Source organism: Eretmochelys imbricata, chromosome 5, assembly GCF_965152235.1.
Source record: "Eretmochelys imbricata isolate rEreImb1 chromosome 5, rEreImb1.hap1, whole genome shotgun sequence".
Lineage (NCBI taxonomy): Eukaryota > Metazoa > Chordata > Testudines > Cheloniidae > Eretmochelys > Eretmochelys imbricata.
Genome location: NC_135576.1, coordinates 109,807,278 through 109,827,425, shown reverse-complemented (window position 1 = coordinate 109,827,425; position 20,148 = coordinate 109,807,278). Strand labels below are relative to the sequence as shown.

At 39.0% G+C, this 20,148-nt stretch overlaps 1 protein-coding gene across 1 annotated transcript in view; it reads left to right on the top strand.

Moving 5' to 3' along the window:
* The window catches only part of BNC2 (basonuclin zinc finger protein 2), a 399,221-nt gene that overhangs the window by 269,480 nt on the left and 109,593 nt on the right, over nucleotides 1–20,148 (top strand). Inside the window, exon 3 of the mRNA XM_077816446.1 lies at nucleotides 1,234–1,336. Within this exon, the coding sequence (XP_077672572.1) occupies nucleotides 1,234–1,336 (103 nt within the window). The remainder of the gene's footprint in view (nucleotides 1–1,233; nucleotides 1,337–20,148) is intronic.

The following is a 20,148-nucleotide window of genomic DNA, read 5'->3' as shown; positions in this document are numbered from 1 at the left end:
TTACAAATCTGATCCTTTCAGCATAGGGAAGATCATTCCTGTTACTTACAGGTATTGCAGATTTTTAAGTGGAAGCGTCTAGGAGAGGTTTGTAAGGCAACAGCATTGATAAAGTTCCCATGTATCTGCAGTCATAGGTACCAAACTCCCTTCCCCTACTGAACCCCCAAGTAATCATTGATTGCATCTAAATCAGTAGAGATATCTTTTCCGGGAAGCACTGATAGTTACAGTAGATTGTTAATCTGTGAATGATCAGACTAAGCCTGCTCTGTCTCCCAAACCTCCATGCAAATTACACCTAAATGCAAGCCATAAATTTATTGGTAGCAGTTTGAAGAGCACAGGTCATCTTTTGCACTGTTTAGAAACACAGGTCTCACCACATTTATGCTGACTTTCTGTGAACTCTTTTCCCCATGCTCCCTAAAGTAAACTTTCTTAGCTTTTTAAAGTAGTTTTAAGATTGGGTTTAGATAGATGTATTCATTGTCCAGATTTTAAATCTCAATATTCAGTCTGTGTTTTTAGTAGATTTCCTTCTAAGAAAAAGTGGAAAACATTTATATTTTAATAAATATATGAGACGAAAAGGTAAAGGGCATGTGTGGAGATCAGAGAGAAATTATGAATGCAAAGGAAAGTTACGCTGTATCTCATGAGCCAGTCCTATCTGTACCTCTCTCATTTTATTGCTGCTTTGGGAACGCCAGTTCCCAAACCGGTGGCTTCCTTCTGATACTTAACTGAATTAGATCTTGTGTGAATCCCAACAGGGAAACATGAGAACAATGCTTGGACAACACTCTGCCTTTATGTATATTTTTATGTGCATGTTTCACTCTTGATTCTAACCAATGTGACATAGTGCTATGTGAAGACATGACTATAACAACATTTTCCTTCAGGCACTTGATTGGAAAAAAAGCCTGAGTTTAGTCCTTGGTCTGTATTCTTTTAAAGAATTTAAGAATTTATTCAGCCTATGGAATAATATAATACATTATTATTGAATAGACTTTTTTTATAATTGCTCAGGGATATTGATATATGCATTTTAAAGGAAAAATAAACCCTATGTAAAAGAATTAACAATGCTTTGCATTTTAGAATTTCTTTTCTTTTTCTTTCTCTTTATGTTCAAAAATCCCAGCCACCATATGGGCAGATAGTTAAAGAACAAAAAAAAAATTATCTGGTAAGATATTTATGTGCATTTGTTTCTTTTTCCAGGCCATCCGCTGTACACTGGTAAATTGCACATGTGAATGTTTCCAGCCAGGGAAGATTAACCTGAGAACCTGTGACCATTGTAAACATGGCTGGGTGGCACATGGTAAGAAATATCTGTTCTTTTATCCTCTCTGTTTTGTCCATCTCTATCTCATTAGATATAATGATAATAGCTATATCTGTCTATGCACACACGAATGTGTGCTTTTTTTAAAGCGGTCTCTACATTTGAGAAGAGAGGGTCAATTATGCCAGCAGTGGCTTCAAGTGTCATTGGAGGCAATGAGTTTGTTAACATTATGTGCAAAGCCAGTGCTTCATTTGTAATGAAAGTAGTGCCAGGTCTCAAGCAATTTTTTTACATTCATATCTGGTGCAGCAAGTCCAGAGGTGCCGGGACTATGAACTGCCAAGCCCAGAGGTGCCTGGGCTCAGCCCTGGCACAAATTGAGCACTGTGTATAGCTCGGAGAACATATTCTAGTTTCCAAGCAGTAATGCTATGCTCACAGCTCTTAGCAGGAAAACAAGATGTTTATAGTATGGTTGCACTGTGGAGTTCACATTGCACATATGCAGCAGCCAAAGAGTCACTGAATTCCCATGGAAACTCAAACATACCACTGTCAGCTTTTTGGAGCCGGGATGTCAGAATAAAGCTGGTATATCCTCTGTGGCTGAATGAAAGCCTTATAATATGGCTTAGCAGCTGATCTTATCTTCCCTATGTTAAAGTGGGTATAGGAGGGCTGGAGTGGGCTCATGTATTTGGCTTGCATCTAAATAAATTTTATAAATATACACCAACTGCTTGGGGTTGGATCCTTTTTTTAAAATTTATTTATTTATTTATTTAGAAGTCAGTCACAAACCTACCATAAACCATGTGTATCTTGCCCATGTCCAATATAGTTTTAGTAGACACAATTAGAAGACAAATAAGAAAGACATTTTCTTCTGAAATGATTTCACGAACATCAGGAGAAGAGAGAGAGATGGCTATCTTTGCAGAAGAAATGTATGTCTGAGTTTCCTTCTTACAGTTTAGACTGTTGGCCCCGAAGCAAGCATACTGTCCATTCTCAGTTTTGCCAAGCATCCAGTGGATTGTGTTGTATAAATTCTGTTTTATTTCAGTAAGATCTGAAGGAGAAGATCAGTATCATTCTCCTAAAATGTCTTTGATTTCTATGTATTTTGGGGGTATCTATGTAATGCATTAATGTGTGTGTGCTGAAACTAAGCATGACTGAATGCTTAACAAAACTGAAAAGCAAGAAGTTCTAGGGGGCTTTTAAAGTGTCCCCATTCCTGGAAGGGAAAGGAGTATGTTTGACGTTCCCCTCTGGTGTTATCCGGACCGGTGATCTGCTAGGTCACTCCAATCCTGGACTCTGGGAGCCAGCCTTACACTGCTATGCTGTGAGAACCCCCATTCCTGGGCTGTTCACGCACAGCCTCTGCTCCTTGGATTGTGCAACCGAATGACACTAGCCAATATCTCTGGTCCCAGACACAGCCCTAGGAACCTCCGTCTTGCAGTGTCCAGTTATTCCTGCTGGACACTGGAAGCTTATATGAATTTGCCAGTTTAACAAAGAAATTGATATGTGCCAGCCTTGTTATCCCAAGGGGAGTCTCTGACATGCTTCAAACCAAAAACGCTGCTTTAGGTAGAATAAACAAACAAATTTACTAACTACAAAGATAGATTTTAAGTGATTATACGTCAAAGCACAACAAGTTGGATTTGGTCAAATGAAATAAAAGGAAAATGCATTCTAAGCTTATTTTAACATTTTCAATGCCCTTACAAACTTAGATGCTTCTCACCACAGGCTGGCTGGTTGCCCTTCAGCCAGGTTCTCCCCTTTGATCAGCACTTCAGTCGCTTGGTGGTGATGTCTGTAGATGGAGGTGGAAGAGAGGAAGACCATGGCAAATGCCTCCTCCTTTTATCATATCCTTTCTTCCCTCTTGGCTTTGCGCCAGCCCCCCCCCCCCCCCCCGAGTCAGGTGAGCATTACCTCATCGCAGTCCCAAACTGACCAAAGGAAGGAAGGTGACTTACTCGAGAGTCCAACAGATCCTTTATTGTTGCCTAGGACAGTGTCCTTTGTTCCTGTGAGGCTGGGCTGGGTTTGTCCCATACATGCCCTGATGAGATGTGAACTGCCCCTCTGCTCTTGGGGAGTTTTTGCATGGATTTGCATTAAGCCATGGGGACTCATTTTCAGCCTCATAACTGTATACATGAAATTATAGCCTGAAATATTACTGTAACAACAGTTACTATAACATCACTATAACAACAATGCTCAGTACATTATGAGCCTTCCAAAGACACCCAACATGACAAACTTTGCATTGGATACCACACAATCATATTATAAGGAAAAATATGGGGGTGCAGGGTGTTCCCTCAAGGTACAGAACGTCACAGTATGCAGGTACAGATCCATTCCTGTGTTGCTTTGTAATGAATGGATCAAGTCCTCTGATAATACTGAAGGTAAAACAAACAAGTAGCTAGTTGGTTTGCTGATGAATTATGAACTGGATTCCTAATTGGGCAAAGCTTCTTTCTGTTCCCCAAAATTTCAAACAAGATATGTGCTCTAGCAATATAACCAGGCCCATTCACATTCTTCGGGGCTTTTGGCCATCACAGTGTCTTTGTAGTTCAGGTAGACATCCAGCTTTGTGCAGGATCAGCACACAATGGTCTGCTGTTCAAAGGGGAGGGAAGACGACTTATCTGGCTTATTTCCAATGGCCAGACAAATTACTTCTCCATGTTGAATATTTGTAACCATATGGCCTGCTGCATGGACTTTAGTTTGGACTATAGTAACCCCGGTTTGTTTGTTTGTTTTTGCTTTTAACCAGAACTCCACATAACAGTGTGGCTTGATTTCTCTGGTTGGTAGTTTTCTGTGAAGTGGATGGGTTGAAAATTGGAATATTAGAAGATAGTGTGAGGCCACCCCATACGTATAACAGAAATGGCCCAGGTGCTAAAGGTGAAAGATGAATGCTGTAAACACTGGGCACACCACTTGCTCGATGCTGTAGTGCTTTCAAATAGAAAAGTTGAGTTCGAATAGATATTAACAAAAGTGTATATTTTAGAAATGGAACCTGCAGAAAATCATTTTCTTTTCTTTTAGCTCCTTTAAAGTAGATGTTGCCAAAGTATTTACATTTTATGGCAGAATAAGGCTAGTCAGATGTATATTGCAAATGCACACTCAAAGCACAGGCTTATAAATTAGTTCCTGAAGACTTTGTGATGAGTCTTCTTGACTCGTTGACTTTAGCTACTCTCCAGAATTTGAGAGGCGCATTCAAAAAGAGACTGATTAATTCATTGTACTGTTGCACCTGGATTTTAAAATCCGTGAATCATTTTACTGTTCAAAAATTACTTCCTTTAAGCCCTAAACACTGTACTTTAATGTTCAGTGAATGCAAATGGTAGTTCCTACTGCATTAATTAGGAGGTTTACTTCTGGTTTTCGTTAACAAATTTCCACTCATATCCTTGATAGATGAGGTAATGTTTTATTAAATGCACTTATCAAAGAATAGGTGTTTCCAATAAGAAGTACCAAGCATATCCAAGCTTGATAACCCAGAATCATAATTAACTGAAGAGGCCAAAAATAGACCTCAGTTGCAATTGTCTGATGTTTTCCCTGACTCATCCACACAGAGTTAATTCATGCTAATAATTGTCCATTTCAAATGTTGGAATTCTGGAGCCAAGAAGGAAAGGGCACACAGCCATAGTGGTATTATTTCACATAGCAACTGCTGTCCTGTTTCTTTTTCCTGTTTCCATTGTCTTTCTCATGTTTTTCTTTCCTCACCTAAAATGAGCTGTGCGCTTCTTGAAAGGAAAGGTTTTCTACAAGTTCAGTTCTTTTCTATTCAGAAGTGCCAAAGAAGGATGTCAATATAAGAGCAGATTCATCAAAGCAGTTCTTTTGTGGCAAGATAAATGTTTCTGTTGGCAAAAGTTCAGTTTATTGAGTTTTGACCCTGCACCCTTTCACTATAGTGGTAATCCTACCATCAGCGTTTTTAAGGCTCAAGACAAAAACTGCATAGAGTATAGCCCCCTTCTCTAGTCTGCTATGCTTAGGAGGGAATTGGTTGTATCTAGTGTGTATTGCTGAGTTTTTTAAGGGGATGTAGAGAATTGGGCTGTTTTAATTCCCTTCCAGCTGAAGCTTGGCATTTGTATTGTCAGCTTGGATGGAGATTTATTTTCTAAAACAAAAAAATAAATCATTTAAATTGGATAAGCCATTTCCGAGGCCTAGAGCAGTAAAACAGACAAGGGTTAAAAAAAATCTTAAGTCACTTTATATGACCCATAAGGTACAAAATAAATAAATAAAATCTTAACAGTGAAATTGTGTGGGCACTTTGATTTAGTGTAGTCCAGGGCCATTTGGTATTTTTTAAAGAAAACAATCAGATACTTTGAGTAGACACTGTAGCTGCCTCTCCTAATATTTTGGTTGTGTGACAAGTAACCAATGCTAATAAAATAGCCTTAAAACTATACCAGATTGGGTACAAAAATTCACTTGTTCAACCTTAACGGTGATGATAATGATATTTTACATGCATGTCTTCCACCTTTCCCCCACCTCCCCCACCCCCACAAAAAAAATCTTACTTTAGGCCGGTGAGACAGGAGAATTATGCTAGGCAGTAATAAAATCTCGGTGATTACATTGACTCAGCATTTTGTCCACTTGATCTGTCATTGATAAAAGAATATGAACTGTCATGCCACCAGATGTACCACAGTTGTGATATCTAGTCCGACTGAATTACTGACCTGATACAGTATCAGTGGAAATACAGTGTTACCCTCTTGCAATGATTTGTTTATTTTTTCACAGAACAATTTCACAATGAGAAGAAACATGTTTTGCATATCGCAACGTGCTGAAACTAGTCAGGACTTTCATTCTGTTTCACTACAAATGGAGTTCCACTATATCAGACTTCACTATTGTCAGTTCTAGTGGATGTTTATTAAACTTCTGAATTCACTGGCTGAAAAATGGTCATATAATCAAAAATAGTTTCTTGCGTTACCCATAAATTGGTCACCCATCTAAACTCAGTTAGATGTCGGATACAGACCCATTCTTGATATATTGTGCAACTATTAATATTCTTGAGCTAGTTGAATTTCACAGTATTCTTGGAATCGAGCTGTTGAGGGCAATTAAGTATCCTGTGAATATTTATTTTTGTTTCCCTGTGCAAAAGTGGACTTTTTCTCAGAGCAATAAGTTGGCCCTTAGCTCGCTAATAAACAGTGCCAGGTTTTTTTCTTGGTGTATGCTGAGCAGGGAAGCTCTGGGCAGGGCCTTTTATTCTAGACACTGTGCTCTGGGGGTCTCTCTTTGCTATACCTGTCCTCTGAATTTCACATGACCTCTTCTCTAAGCTGGGTGCTAGCCAGGCCTTTTCTCTAATAAATCTGAGCTCAAATTCCTTGGTGGATTTAATGAAACAGAAATTGACTGGAGTTTTGCATCACATAGTGCAAAGCCATTACTCCTTTTGGTTGAAAAGGTGCCATCCAGCGAGTATTAATACCCAGCCTCACTATGTGGGTTACACTTTAATCTTGCTGGGGAAATAGTTTTCTGCTGTCAAGTTTTTGTATAATGCACACACTAACTTGCTGTAAATGAGACCAACAATCAAAACAATGACCCTCACCAAGGAACTGAGAGTGCTCTATCATAAATTCACATGCATGACATGACTATGACTTCTTGTTCATTCCGAATGGCTGAGCAGCCATTTCTATATGGTAATTTGTAAAGTTGTCAGGTAAGGGAATGGTGGGGAGAGAGAGAGAAAGGGAAAAGGAGGGGGAGAGAAATGCTATTGTCCTATCAGCTACTGAAAATTTTAGAAATTTCATCTCTCCCTGACCAGACTCTCTGTACAAGTTTCTATGAGGATGTGGTTTAATGCGGAGGTTTAGGACTTTTAACATGAGCTGCATGAAAAAAAAAGTGCTAAATTAAAAACCTTTCTGTGTTATCACATTTATCTCAGTCCAAAGCTGTTGAGTGACAGAAATCTGGAGCGTTACATTTGCAAAGCCAGAGCTCAGCTCTGACACAAAACCAAAGGAGGTCACAGGTATAACACTCTGGCTAAAAATTGGCATGGATTGCAAGGGGGGCGGGAGAGATGTGTGTGTGCACACTGTAGGTAGATTTGAATAGAAAATATTTCTATATTTTTAACCGTCCTGTAGAATATAATAGAGAATCATAATCCTTCTGTAGAATACTGTAGGATGCTCATTAAAACCACATTTTCAATTAAATTGTATAGGTTTTCAGAGTAAATTCATATTAAGTGGCTATAGAAACCTATTGGTTCCCTCTTCAATTATATAGGACTTTTCCATAAGCATCTTTGTAAAGGAATTTCTTTAGCTCTTAGTTACTTCTCCATCTGGTTATGAAGACCAAAAACTAAGTCTTCATGGCTGTTAAAGTGACTTTAAAATAAAAGTAATGTTAATCTAGCTCTAGACTGGATTTAACTGCTCCTGAGATTCCAAGCAGACATCCAGGTTCATGTACCTCCCTGGGTAAAGTCTCTTTAATCTATCATTTTCTTTTTGTTCTAGTAAGGTATAATCAGAACTGGGTTTTTTGTGGGGGTGGTTTTTGCCTAAAATCAGTGATCCCTTCTTGGTCTGACCTGGGAGGACCATGTATTCGTTCAGTTTGTTTCCTTGCTCATCAGCTTACAGTTGGTGTGCTTTGAAGGAAAGTATCCATGTAAACAAACCACACAATGTATTGGTCTTTTTCCTCTGGTTTTGTGTGTCTGTAAATATTTCAGTTGAGTGTAAATACAAATGGATCATACAGAGTCCTCACAAGTTACGGGCAAGAATCGCTTGCTTCCAATACTGGAGTATCACTGTGGGATGTTTTGGTGAATGCAAGGGACAGAGATTCAAAAGTTCCGAACCAAGTTTTCTGCTCCTCTCAGCTTCTCCTCTCTCCGCCCCCACCCAAAGTGTAATGTTAGAGCAGTATTTGGCCCATGGCTTTCATTTCCAGTTCTGCTACTGATGCATTGTGTGATCCTGATCAAGTCATTTTCATGTCCCTGGGTCTCCGAGTCCCTGTCTGTAAAATAGGTATAATACCCACTTTCACAGCTGTGGAGTCTCAACTAACTGTAAAGCATTTTGAGATGTTTAGTTAGAAGCTGTTATAGAAGTGTAAGACATTATAATTACTTGCCCATTTGTTAAGTTATATTATTAAAGTGACATTTACAAACTAGCCTTCATCTAGAGATAAACAAGCCCACATAGATTTTCCTCCAGTGATGAGAGGTAAGAAAGTCTTCAAAAGCTGGTCCTTCTCTTGAAGAGGAGAGAAGCCAGTAAGGGGTGTGGATGCTGTAACTAAGGGTGCTGGCTTGAAGTGGTTTCCCTCATATACCGGGTTTACAGTTTGGTTCAATGGCTCTCAGCTCCCCCACTATGCTAATTGTTGCAGCACTCCTGGTAGAAAGAAAAGTTTTCTATTTGAACTTACGAACACCTGGGGGGCTTTAAAAATATGGGGACAATGCAAAAATATTAGTAATTTAATTTTGTTAATGAAGCAAAATGAAGGATAGTTTTGCTTTCATTGATAGTCCTCTATTAAGGGACAGTAGCAGCTCACAGTTCAGTTTCTTCTTTGAATGAAAGCCTGTGGCACCCTTGAGCATGATCAGTGAAGTGTGCTGACATAGGGGTTAACTATATGACCACTGGGGAAGATGTGGCTTGAGCCTTTGAATGAACAGCAATAGCAGATTGGTTGGAACTGTCTGCTGGATTTTGAGCATCATAGGACCAGTACTGTGGAAGTTCAGAGCAGGAGTCTCAGCTGAGCTGTGGCTGTCAATTTGGGCACTTTCCTAACCAGCAGTCATGGTTACCTGAATTTTAAATAATGAAACCCGTAACACTGATCCTGCTGCACATGAAGGGCTGTGATGTGCTAACCCTTTTACCAGTTTATTATGTTTTATTACATCATACATTTTATATCTTGCGAACAATCCTTCAGGAAGCTTAATTGTTTATAGGAACATATTAATTAACTAGAGTTCACCAGGTTAAGCAGAACACAAACAAAACAAACTCAACCACTCCATTCAATCTAAAAGCACAAGGTTAAAACAGGGAGAAGGATTTGATGGTGAGAATAAAAATTGCATATTGCTTTCAGATGTTATAATGTAATGATAAGGCCTTGGGTAACTTTACCTCTGCTTTCTATATTGTGAATGTGACAATCACTGGATGGGAAAAACATAATGTTACCTTGACTTAGTAGGAAGAACTTTGACTCAAGCTATAGCGTTATGAGGAAATTTGCTTGGTTAATTTAGTAGAGTTCCCAATTTTTTATCCCATTCCCTTCCAGATTTCAGAAACAGAAAATATATTCTGTAAAGCATACACTTAAAACCCTGAAAGACTTCTCTAATTATATTCTAATTGATTGCAGTCAAATTTGCTGAAGTGTATTTAAACTGGAGCTGTGTGAAATGGTCACACTACATGAACTTTATGGCAATCACCCACAAGTGTCTTCTTTAGTTGTGGGGTGGGGGTAGAAAAGAGTGTTGTTGTCAAGTTCCTTCCCCACTTTGAACTCTAGAGTACAGATGTGGGGACCTGCATGAAAACCTCCTAAGCTTATTTTTACCAGCTTAGGTTAAAACTTCCCCAAGGTACAAACTATTTTACCTTTTGCCCTTGGACTTTTTTTGCTGCCACCACCAAGCATCTAACAAATATATAATCGGGAAAGAGCCCACTTGGAAACGTCTTTCCCCCCAAAATCCTCCCCAAACCCTACACCCCCTTTCCTGGCGAAGGCTTGATAAGAATCCTCACCAAATTGCATAGGTGAACACAGACCCAAACCCTTGGATCTTAAGAACAATGAAAAAAGCAATCAAGTTCTTAAAAGAAGAATTTTAATAGAAGAAAAAGTAAAAGAATCACCTCTGTAAAATCAGGATTGTAAATACGTTACAGAGTAATCAGATTCAAAACATAGAGAATCCCTCTAGGCAAAACCTTAAGTTACAAAAAGACACAAAAACAGGAATATACATTCCATTCAGCACAGCTTATTTTCTCAGCCATTTAAACAAAACAGAATCTAACGCATATCTAGCTAGATTACTTACTAAGTTCTAAGACTCCATTCCTTTCTGTTCCCAGCAAAAGCATCACACAGACAGAGAGAACCCTTTGTTTCTCCCCCCCCTCCAGCTTTGAAAGTATCTTGTCTCCTCATTGGTCATTTTGGTCAGGTTCCAGCGAGGTTATCCTAGCTTCTTAACCCTTTACAGGTGAAAGGGTTTTTCCTCTGGCCAGGAGGGATTTAAAGGTGTTTACCCTCCCCTTTATATTTATGACAGATGTTTAAAAGGGTAATACTAGTCACAGGGCCTGATATTACAAGGGTTGAACATCTTCAGCTACCACTAATGTTAGGGCAGAAGGGTCTCAGTGGGAATTTGAGGGTGTTCAACACCTCTCAGAAGGCACTTGGCATAGGTATAGTTATCTAGTTAAGTGTACAGTTGCATGGTTACATTGGTTAGCTTCAGCTCCTCATTTTGTAATGTTTGAAAAAGAACAACGCTTTTACCAATTGGTGATTGCTGGCAGCCTGCTGGCCATCTCAGGCTCATGCAGCCAATAGTGATTTGGGGATTATCAGCCTGAAACTCCACTGTGGTCTTAATTTGCAGAACAAAGTCCTTCTTGCCTTCTTAAAGCAGCCTTACAAAATGATACTTTTCCACTCCACCCAAGTGAGTGGTTTTTTTTAATACATGATATATATTTCATTACAATTTTAAGGCTAATTTAAAGATGAGCATCTCCCAGACAAATTATGTAATGTGGCACAATGAAGCTTGGGAAGATTCAAATTCAGTCTCTTAATCCAGGATTCCCAAACTTGCTTACATGCAACAATATATAATAAATTATTGAGGAGATGCTATTTCCAGCACAAATACAGCAGGGCCACATTCCCATTGTAGTGTAGAAGGAGGGATGCTTCAGGAGGGGTATGGAGGAGGCAAAGAGGCTTGGAGAGTAGGCAACGGGAGGGAGGAAAGCTGTAAAATGAATGGGTAGTCAAAGGAACCTAGGTGCATGAAAATGGGTAACTTCTGTCACAAACTGTAATCCTCAACAATAATTTAACAAAAATGTAGGCCCATGCACTGCTCAGTCGTGGCCATCTCTGCCAGGAAAGACAGTTATACTAATGCATTAAGATAACTGTGTCCCTGTTCTCATGGTCTGTCCCTATCAGTTAAAAAAACAGTGTTGTCCTGATTTTGTAACCTGCAGACTCTGGCCACCTGAAGGGCACATCAGCCAACTAGACTGCTGGCTGAATGCATACATTCCACAAGGACCATCCTTACCAGGCCTGTCACATGTTGACACCTGCTCATCCCTGCCCACATATGGGAGTCCAAGGAGATCTCCTTTTTTGCTTCAGTCTTCCTCCACATAGACTCTCAAATCCACATAGCGGCAGGGAAAGAGCAAGAGGGATTTGCTTTTGAAGAGCAGGAGGAAAGGGAGCACTGGGTTCTCTTGTCTCTCTCCCTGCTTCTTTCCTCTCTCTCTAGCCCCCCCCCCACCTTCATGCAAACCTCCCTAACCGTCCCCTGCCCTCAGTGACAGGTGTCCTGGTTTTTTTACTTAGACAGCCTGCCCACCGTGAGGCTGTTTAATAGTCCATATTCTAGTCTGGGAACACAGACTGGGGCTCTCCTATCTCTCGTAGCAGTTCAATCCCTTTGATCATACCAGACATCAATGGGGAAAAAAAGAACTGATTTTTTTAAATTTAATTTTCTTTTCAGGTTCACTCCTGAGTTTAAAAAATATCCCCTCTCACTGAGTATCTCCAAACAGTCAAAGTTGCTTCTAACCTTCATATCGCAGGCAATAATTTAGGGAAAACTTTTTCTTCCACTATTGGTGAAAAAACATATATATACATAAAACATAAAAGAAAACACCTGTTTGGCTTGCAGGAATGGGCCTGGGAGGCTGTTTTCCTGACAGGCCAAAAGCGACCATCACAGGGCCCCTTAAAAAAAAAAAAAAAAAAAAAAAGTCCGGATTTTTTTTCCCTATTTCATGTGAGCATTGGCAGAAACTCTGACAAGCAGTTCTTCATATTTTATTATGTTCTTGTCTGGCAGAATCTCTGTCAGGCAAAAACCTTGTCAGCGGAAAACCTGTCGTAGGATCAGAGGAGACAAAAACAGGTGTCACACAGGCAGTCAAAACTGAAGGGAAAAAAAGATTAGGCTAAAGACAGAAAGGCAGACAATTGCATTAATGCCATTGCTTTTATCTTATAGATGTGTGTTATTATCTCGGGGTGCTGAGTGCGCAATTGCCTCAAAGAAAAGTAGACAGGAGACAAGGGGAAACTTGATAGTTATTAACTGAAGAGGCAGTGTGTCAAAGCTGGATGGGGTTCAAAGTTTTGCAAAGGGATAAAAAAAATAGCAGACAGCAAAGCAACGTCTGTGAACAAACGGTGGTTCTGCTTTCGGCTACATAAACCTAGTAGCAATCTAAATTTTTCAACTTGGAATCAGATCATAGAGAGAGAAATTAATGAAAGATTTCCTTCAGACTTTTAAAATAACATTTATTCTGCGTACATGCAACTGAAATTTAGTCTGTTTTTCTGTTGGGTTTTTTTTTGGTCATTCAAGAAGCATGCGTGACGCAGGAAGACAGGCATTTGTCAGCTTAGCTGTATTGTTTGGGTATGTATAAAACACCCATGATCAACACACTTTTATTTTTAAAAATCTATTAAGAAACCTTTAACTAAGTGTGAACATTTGTACGTGTAAGCTGTAAATTAAGAGATCACATATGTGTCACTCTATCAGAGACTAAATTAATTTGGCAAATGGCTTCCATTGCTAGTTCTTAAATACTGTAAAAATCCAAAGGAAAGGTTGCTTTTGCTTCCAGATCAGAAAATGCTGTCCTCACTCTACCTCCACAATGTTTTAAAATCTGCAGTGACTGAGTGAATGTCTCCTAAAAGTAGATTAAATTAGGACAACGATAAGAATGGGGTGAAATGAAGATAGTCAAAGGATGCCATTTCATGCGTCGTGCTTTGTTTGCACTGTATCGGGATGTCATCTCTCTACCCTAAATGTTCATGTTCTCTCACTGTTTGAATTGAAGGGTGGATGGGGAGATTTCATGGCATTTATACCCTTCTCTGGATATTGCTGCATATCTTGCCTATGGGCACCTTCCGTTCCTGGCTAAGGATGACACTTTTGAAGAGCACATTTTTCACCTTTGAAATGCACTGTATTGTGCCAAATGGCAGGTATTAAAATTTGTTCGAGAGGGAGGATACTTCTAAACCACCCCTAGGATTGCTGTAGTTTGCCAGCCCCTTCAGCAAATTCAGCAAATTACTTATTCATTTGCTGCATTCCCTCCTTGAAGAGGTGTCCTACTTTTGTATGGTGGTGGATGGGTGATTGGAAAAAATAAATCTGAACTCCAAAAAATTTGCAGCCATTCATTTTCACCATTCCGTCAAGTAAATGTAAAGCTAACTGTACTATATTATATGTGGAAATTGCCACTAATAATGCTCTGTTTGCTCATCCCGTGTTGATTGTTCTATGCACTGTGTTGCAACAGTGTTATGGAGCCTTGCCATATGGGTCTTGTATATTTAACCTGTCTGCCAAGTTTTGTTGCTTCAGAAAGTGGCTCAGCTCATCTTAAAATAAATAAATAAAAATCTCCCATTTGTTGCAAGGCTCCCTGAAGTGTGACTCACTCTGCTAGTCATGGAAACACAGCAGTTTAATGCGGGAGTTACACCTAGGGTAAAACCAGCAGCAGGAAACAGAAAACTTTATTTTTAAATTTGTGCATGCGTTGTGTGCATGTCTGGTAGGTTGGATGGGGTGGTGTTGGGGCTCCAGAAAATATAATAAATAGAAAAAGTGTTCAATCTAGATTTAAGATGGGAATGAGATCCATTTTAATCAATAATATTTTCATGTTAAAATGTGTAGTATTCTTATTATGCAAAATTTTAGCTGTGAGGTATAGTACTAGTCTACTGGAAAGTCTTGATCTTTTTGGAGACATACTTTTACTAGACCTGCTTTCCCCACTCCAGAGTTCCTAAATATTCTGCTAGAATCTGCAGATTTGCAAATAGTATGTGCATTTAAAAGTATAATTCTCATTAAAACTAGCAGGTTTGTAATACTTTTATATTGAACCAATTCAGATCTCATTCAAACTTTATTCAAAAATGGATGTGAGACTTTAAATATATAGCGTGTGTGTGTGTGAGAGAGAGAGAGAGAGAAATATATATATATAGTGTGTGTGTGAGAGAGAGAGGAATATATTCAGAGGACAAGAGTTCCACTTCAGCCTGAACTCTCCCATTGTACTTCGATATGGGAGGGGTCCAGGTCAGTGAGAGATCTTGCGTAGCTGGGCCTCAGCATAACTGGCTGAGGTATGGATGAAGTGAAAGTCTTACTCTGCGTTCTCTGGCTTTTGATAAATCAAACTAGTCATTTAATACTATTTTAATATACCTTCTGTATTTAATTTTCTTTGAATTGCATAGGGTCCCTCAAAACCAATAAAATGTAAGTGTAGATTTTTCCCCCCACTTTTTACTACAGTTAAAAATAAAACTAAACAAAAACAAAACCCCACAAATGGAACATTAAAGTTTGTCCATTGATAAACTATAGCTGGGTCCAAAGCTTTTGGCATAGAATACTCAATACACATGTACAGACTAATCCATTGGCTGAAATTTTTCATAGTAAGACCACTACAAATGGTAATGTGAAAAGGCTGACATTGTCTCAATTCCAAAGGGCCCATTTACAATTTGAATCATAGTATGCAGTGTCTCATTAAAATCTATAGGAGTGAGTTTGTTGGTATTATATTGTAAAGTACATATAAGCCAAATTTTCAAAAGGAGTTCATATGCAGCCTCCATTTGTGTGTGCACAACTTGCATACACAGTTTTTCGTGCAGTTTTTTCACCGTCACTTGTGCACAGCATTGATGGTATAGACGAGCAAAACGCATTTGGCCAAGAATTTCAAAACCTGATTCCTAATGTTAGTTTCCTAAGTTCATATTTAGGTACTTAAATAACTGTCCTGATTTTCAAAAGTGTTGAGTACCTTGTAGTTCCTTGCATCTGCCATCTCCCATCTTCCCTATGCCCAATCAGAGGATGTTTGCTTTCAAATTGTGTTGCTCTGACTCCTGGAACTGCTGGATTTCTTCTCCCTGAGTTCTGTTAGCACTCATGAAGCTAATCAGGCTCATTGCTTCTCACAGTAGTGACACACTCTAAAATGTACTGGAATACATGCGACCCTCCAGAAGCTGGGATGCTAGCGAACGCCAAATTTTGCAGGTTATTTGGGCAAAACTGTAAGTGTTGGTAGCCATGCACAGATCCCAGCATAAGCAGCTGGATGCTACTTCTCCTGCCGCAGGAGCCTGGATGGAACCTGAAAATCAGGTGCACATGCTTTTTATATACATGCGTCAGTTTCACAAGGATCATCTTCCTAGCTTCCCTGCAAATCCTCAGTGCTTCCTTGTACACAGTAGTGGAATCACAGGAGTCAGGTATATGTGTGGGCAGTGAACAATTGTTTCACCTTCCTACCCAATAAGGCTAACGCCAGCTCTGATCAGGCCCTAAAAATAGTATAAACTATTCAAAATCAGGGTTGATAACAGAAACACTGACAGACCATAAGTGGGAGCAATAAGACTTGATAACTCAAAGAGCTGAGGGTAGAGAGAAGAGATTCCCCGTTCTTACAAGAATTAACAAGAGAGGCAAGATGGATGAGGTAATATCTTTTATTGGACCAACTTCTGTTGGTGAGAGAGCTACATAGAGCTCTTCTCTGAGTCTCTCAAAAGCTGGTCTCTCTTGCCAACAGAAGTTGTTGATCCAATAAAAGGTATTACCTCACCCACCTTGTCTCTCTAATATCCTTTGACCAACACGGCTACAATAACACTACATACAACTAATTAACAAGTTAATAGTTCTTTGGAGTTTAAGGAAAACGTATTTGGCTCCTTTTTTCACTAGTTGTAATTCCTGAAATGATCATTTTAAATTTAGAAATAGTACTCCTCAAAAATATTACTCCACTGTATGTTGTTCTAGTAAAACACAAGGGTCTTTTACAGGCCATTCCACAAAAATGTTGACTTCTTTACTCGCAAAGCATGTGGTTTTAAGATTCATTAGACCTCTTTTCCCTCTGTAAATCAGCTCATCCAGAGGTGGGGAGTACCAGGAGATGGGGGCAGCAGCAGCCACTAAAAAGGGGTGCCAAACTGGGATGGTGCTTCGTAGTCTTAGCACCTAAACTTAACATACTAAACCCAAAACAAACACACATGGCTTTTTGAAAGATTATGTGTGTCCTTTCGAAAGTAACATGAGCGTTAATGGTTTTGGCTTTTCTGGGTGAAATCTTGATCCCACTGAAATCTTTAGGAGTATGGGTATTAACTTCAGTTGGGCCAGAAATGACTCAAAGTGTGTATTTTTATGGCATGACACTCAACAGTGCCTTTTTAATAAGGAAACATCTGCTTTTGTCATTTTTCAGATATGATAAGATATTTATACATAGTGTCTTTCATCATGGGGATCCCAAAGCACTTAACAAACTCTCTTATGCAGACTATCCACAAGGATAAATTTACTCACCTTTGAGATGCAGACTCTCTGAGGTGAAATGCAGTAGCTGTTCATCAGCACATAGCATCACTAGAGAACAGTTTAGGACAGGAAGTGAAGAAGAAGGCCATATCCAATTGAAATTGGAGCGGTAATTCAGGGAGGCAGAATAATATTACCCAAATTGACATTTTTCCAGGACATGGAAATGAACACCCTCAGCTTTACAAAAAGAGCCACGGGGTCTTTATCAACCATAGGGGCTCAGATCTTTTATTTTATGGCTTATCTGAAAGAAGGCACCTCAGCAACAAAATGCCCCCTTCGCACCAGGCTGAAGCACTGAAATTGGTTCAGTAATGATTTAGGAAATAGTCACTTAGGTGCTCTCCAAAGAACCTTTTCAATACATCCCGGTGTTTCTCTCACGCTTCTCTGCGTATTTTCAGAATGGATGGGCAGAAGCAGATACAATTCACTGAAACACAGTGCGGTATTTTTTCTTGTTACTGTTCCTTTTTTTCTTCTTGCTTGATCATTTTTATAGTCTTTTTCTAAACAAATAGGATATAATTTTGTAGATTATAAATAATGGTGAAAGGTTGCATTCTCTACATTATTTAGTTCCATACTTGAGTGCAGTGAAAAGTAGTTCCATTAATTAATGAGCCACAAAAATTCCAGCTGTTGGCCACACGGTTATTCCTTGTGCTGGCACAAATGCATTTCCTTCCTCTCCAAATGCCAGTGTTTCATTTCAGTCTGTAGTGTGGCATTTGCCTATACTCTGTGAACACTCTTCTGACACACCCATGGAAAAATATATATCTTTTTTGTTATAAACTATGCATTAGAATGCACATCCTGATTTGTGCTTAAAAAGAATGGAACTCAGTGTCTTTATTTGTGGTTACTATAATTTGCAGTATAAGGCCCCAAGTTGAAGATGGTTGTGGTAAAATGTAGACAAATTCAGAACTAACTCCTCATCCAATTTTAAGATCCTAACTCGGGCTCCAATGGTAAACTTGTTAAAAAAATTAAACCACTTTAAGTGAATTTGGTGCTAGACTGAGAACCCTGGAGACTGAAGCCCTCTTTTTATCCACAGGATAAGTACAGTGTAGGTTGTCAAAGCTATTACCCAGTGTTTTGCCAGTGTGCTTCAGTCCTCTGGAAGGACCACTTGTTACTTTCTCCTCTTCTTGTCTATTCCATCTCTGGTTTCTCTGCAAAGGCTTTTAGTGTCAAATGTGGTGGTTTTGTAAAGTGGGCAATTTCTCACTAGGAGCTATACCAAGGCCACCACGCTTTTTTGCATAATTCCCACACAGTCATTAGAAGAAAACAACTTTCAATCACTACTGACCTGGGTCAATTTGGAAGTAGCACCTTAAACCCCTGAGCCATTTCATCCAACTTTTTAGAGGCAAGGACTTACCCTCCCTGTATATATTTTTAAATTAAACTGTTTCATTTAGCAAAAAGCACCATGCACACCCCTGGAAGAGGAGTATGATGCAGCGATTAAAGCACATGTCAGAGACTAAGGAGACAAGTTCTATTATTGGCAATTACAAGGATTTGTGTGATCTTAGGTCACTTAACCTTTTTGTGTGTGAGTTTCCCAATCTGTAACAATGAGTCTGGTAATGCCAGAGTAGTCAAAACTTGCTTCAGAAGGGTGTTGTGAAGTTTAAATCATTGTGTAAATGTTCGGAGATTCTTGGATGAGAGGTGCTATGACTCTTATTAATATTTTATTAATGTATTCAAATCTTGCTCTTCCATTCCAAATACCCATTGTTATGTGACTAAAAAGAGATTCCATTATTTTCCTTACCCACTATGGAGGCACATACATGTCAAGACCCTTCCCCCCCCCAATACATACACACATTCAACAATTTCAATTTTCTAGGTTCTTTTTCCCCTTAATGGAGTACTTTGATATATCTGTCACAGTACTAACAATGTAACCATCCTACGAACAATACCATGGAAAAGAACAAAAACATTTGGGGGTATTTAAGCTCTTCAGACTTTAATCTAAACTATTTATTAGGTTCTAAATCAGCTGCTCATCATAAGGCCAAGTAGTTGAAGAGTGTTGGAAGAATAACAGAATCCTGCCCTTTACATTTCTGCAATACAAATGCCCTGTGGAGAGACATGGGACTTCAGTTACCCAAGTTTGCCAATCCCTTATCTTTCATGAACATTAAATTTACATTTAAAGCTATTTATTCAAAGTAGCGTTAACCACTAGAATAGGGAAGATCAAACAAATCAGTTGTAAGAAATGAAGTATGAGGAAACCAGAACTCTTTGACAAAAATATTCCTTGGAGTAAATGTGTTGAATGAAGCCAGCGGGTAAATGATAAGGGCCTTTACAATCTCGATGTAAGAAAGCAATTTATCAAGAGTACATGAACTCTCCAGTGAATCCAAGAAGAAACCAAAGTACAGGAGGAGGAACCCCTATAACATTATTTTAAAAGCTCAAAAAGTTCTGTTTAAAACAAATAGTCTGGAAGTTTAGGTGCTGTGATAGAATTCATAAAGTGGAAAAGAAATTGAGAGCAAATAATAGTATATGCTGAAATGTATGATGCCACATGTAATTCAATCACATTAAACATCACATAAGGGGAAAAAGAATTACTAGATGCTCCTCCCAGCAAACCGAAAATAAAGCTCAAACCTCGCCTTCCCCCACCTCTTTAAGTTATTAATATATTTGATCATAAAATTCATTCAAAAGAGGTAAGTTGGATTGAATTGGCTATGTTTGCCAGTGTAATAACTAGCAGTTCAATTAGCAGTAAATTGATGATTCCAGTTTATGATTATGCACGGCAGCAATTTTTAAAACATTGCAGTGGATTCTATTTTCATAGATTAAGGCTCAAATTTTTAGAAGTGTTCATTCATTCGGGTGCATCCATTTTTGGTCACCTAATGTGAGATACTGAGGGCCCAATTCTTCAGAGATTGTGTGTACCCAGAACTCCAATTGAAGTTAATGGGAGCTG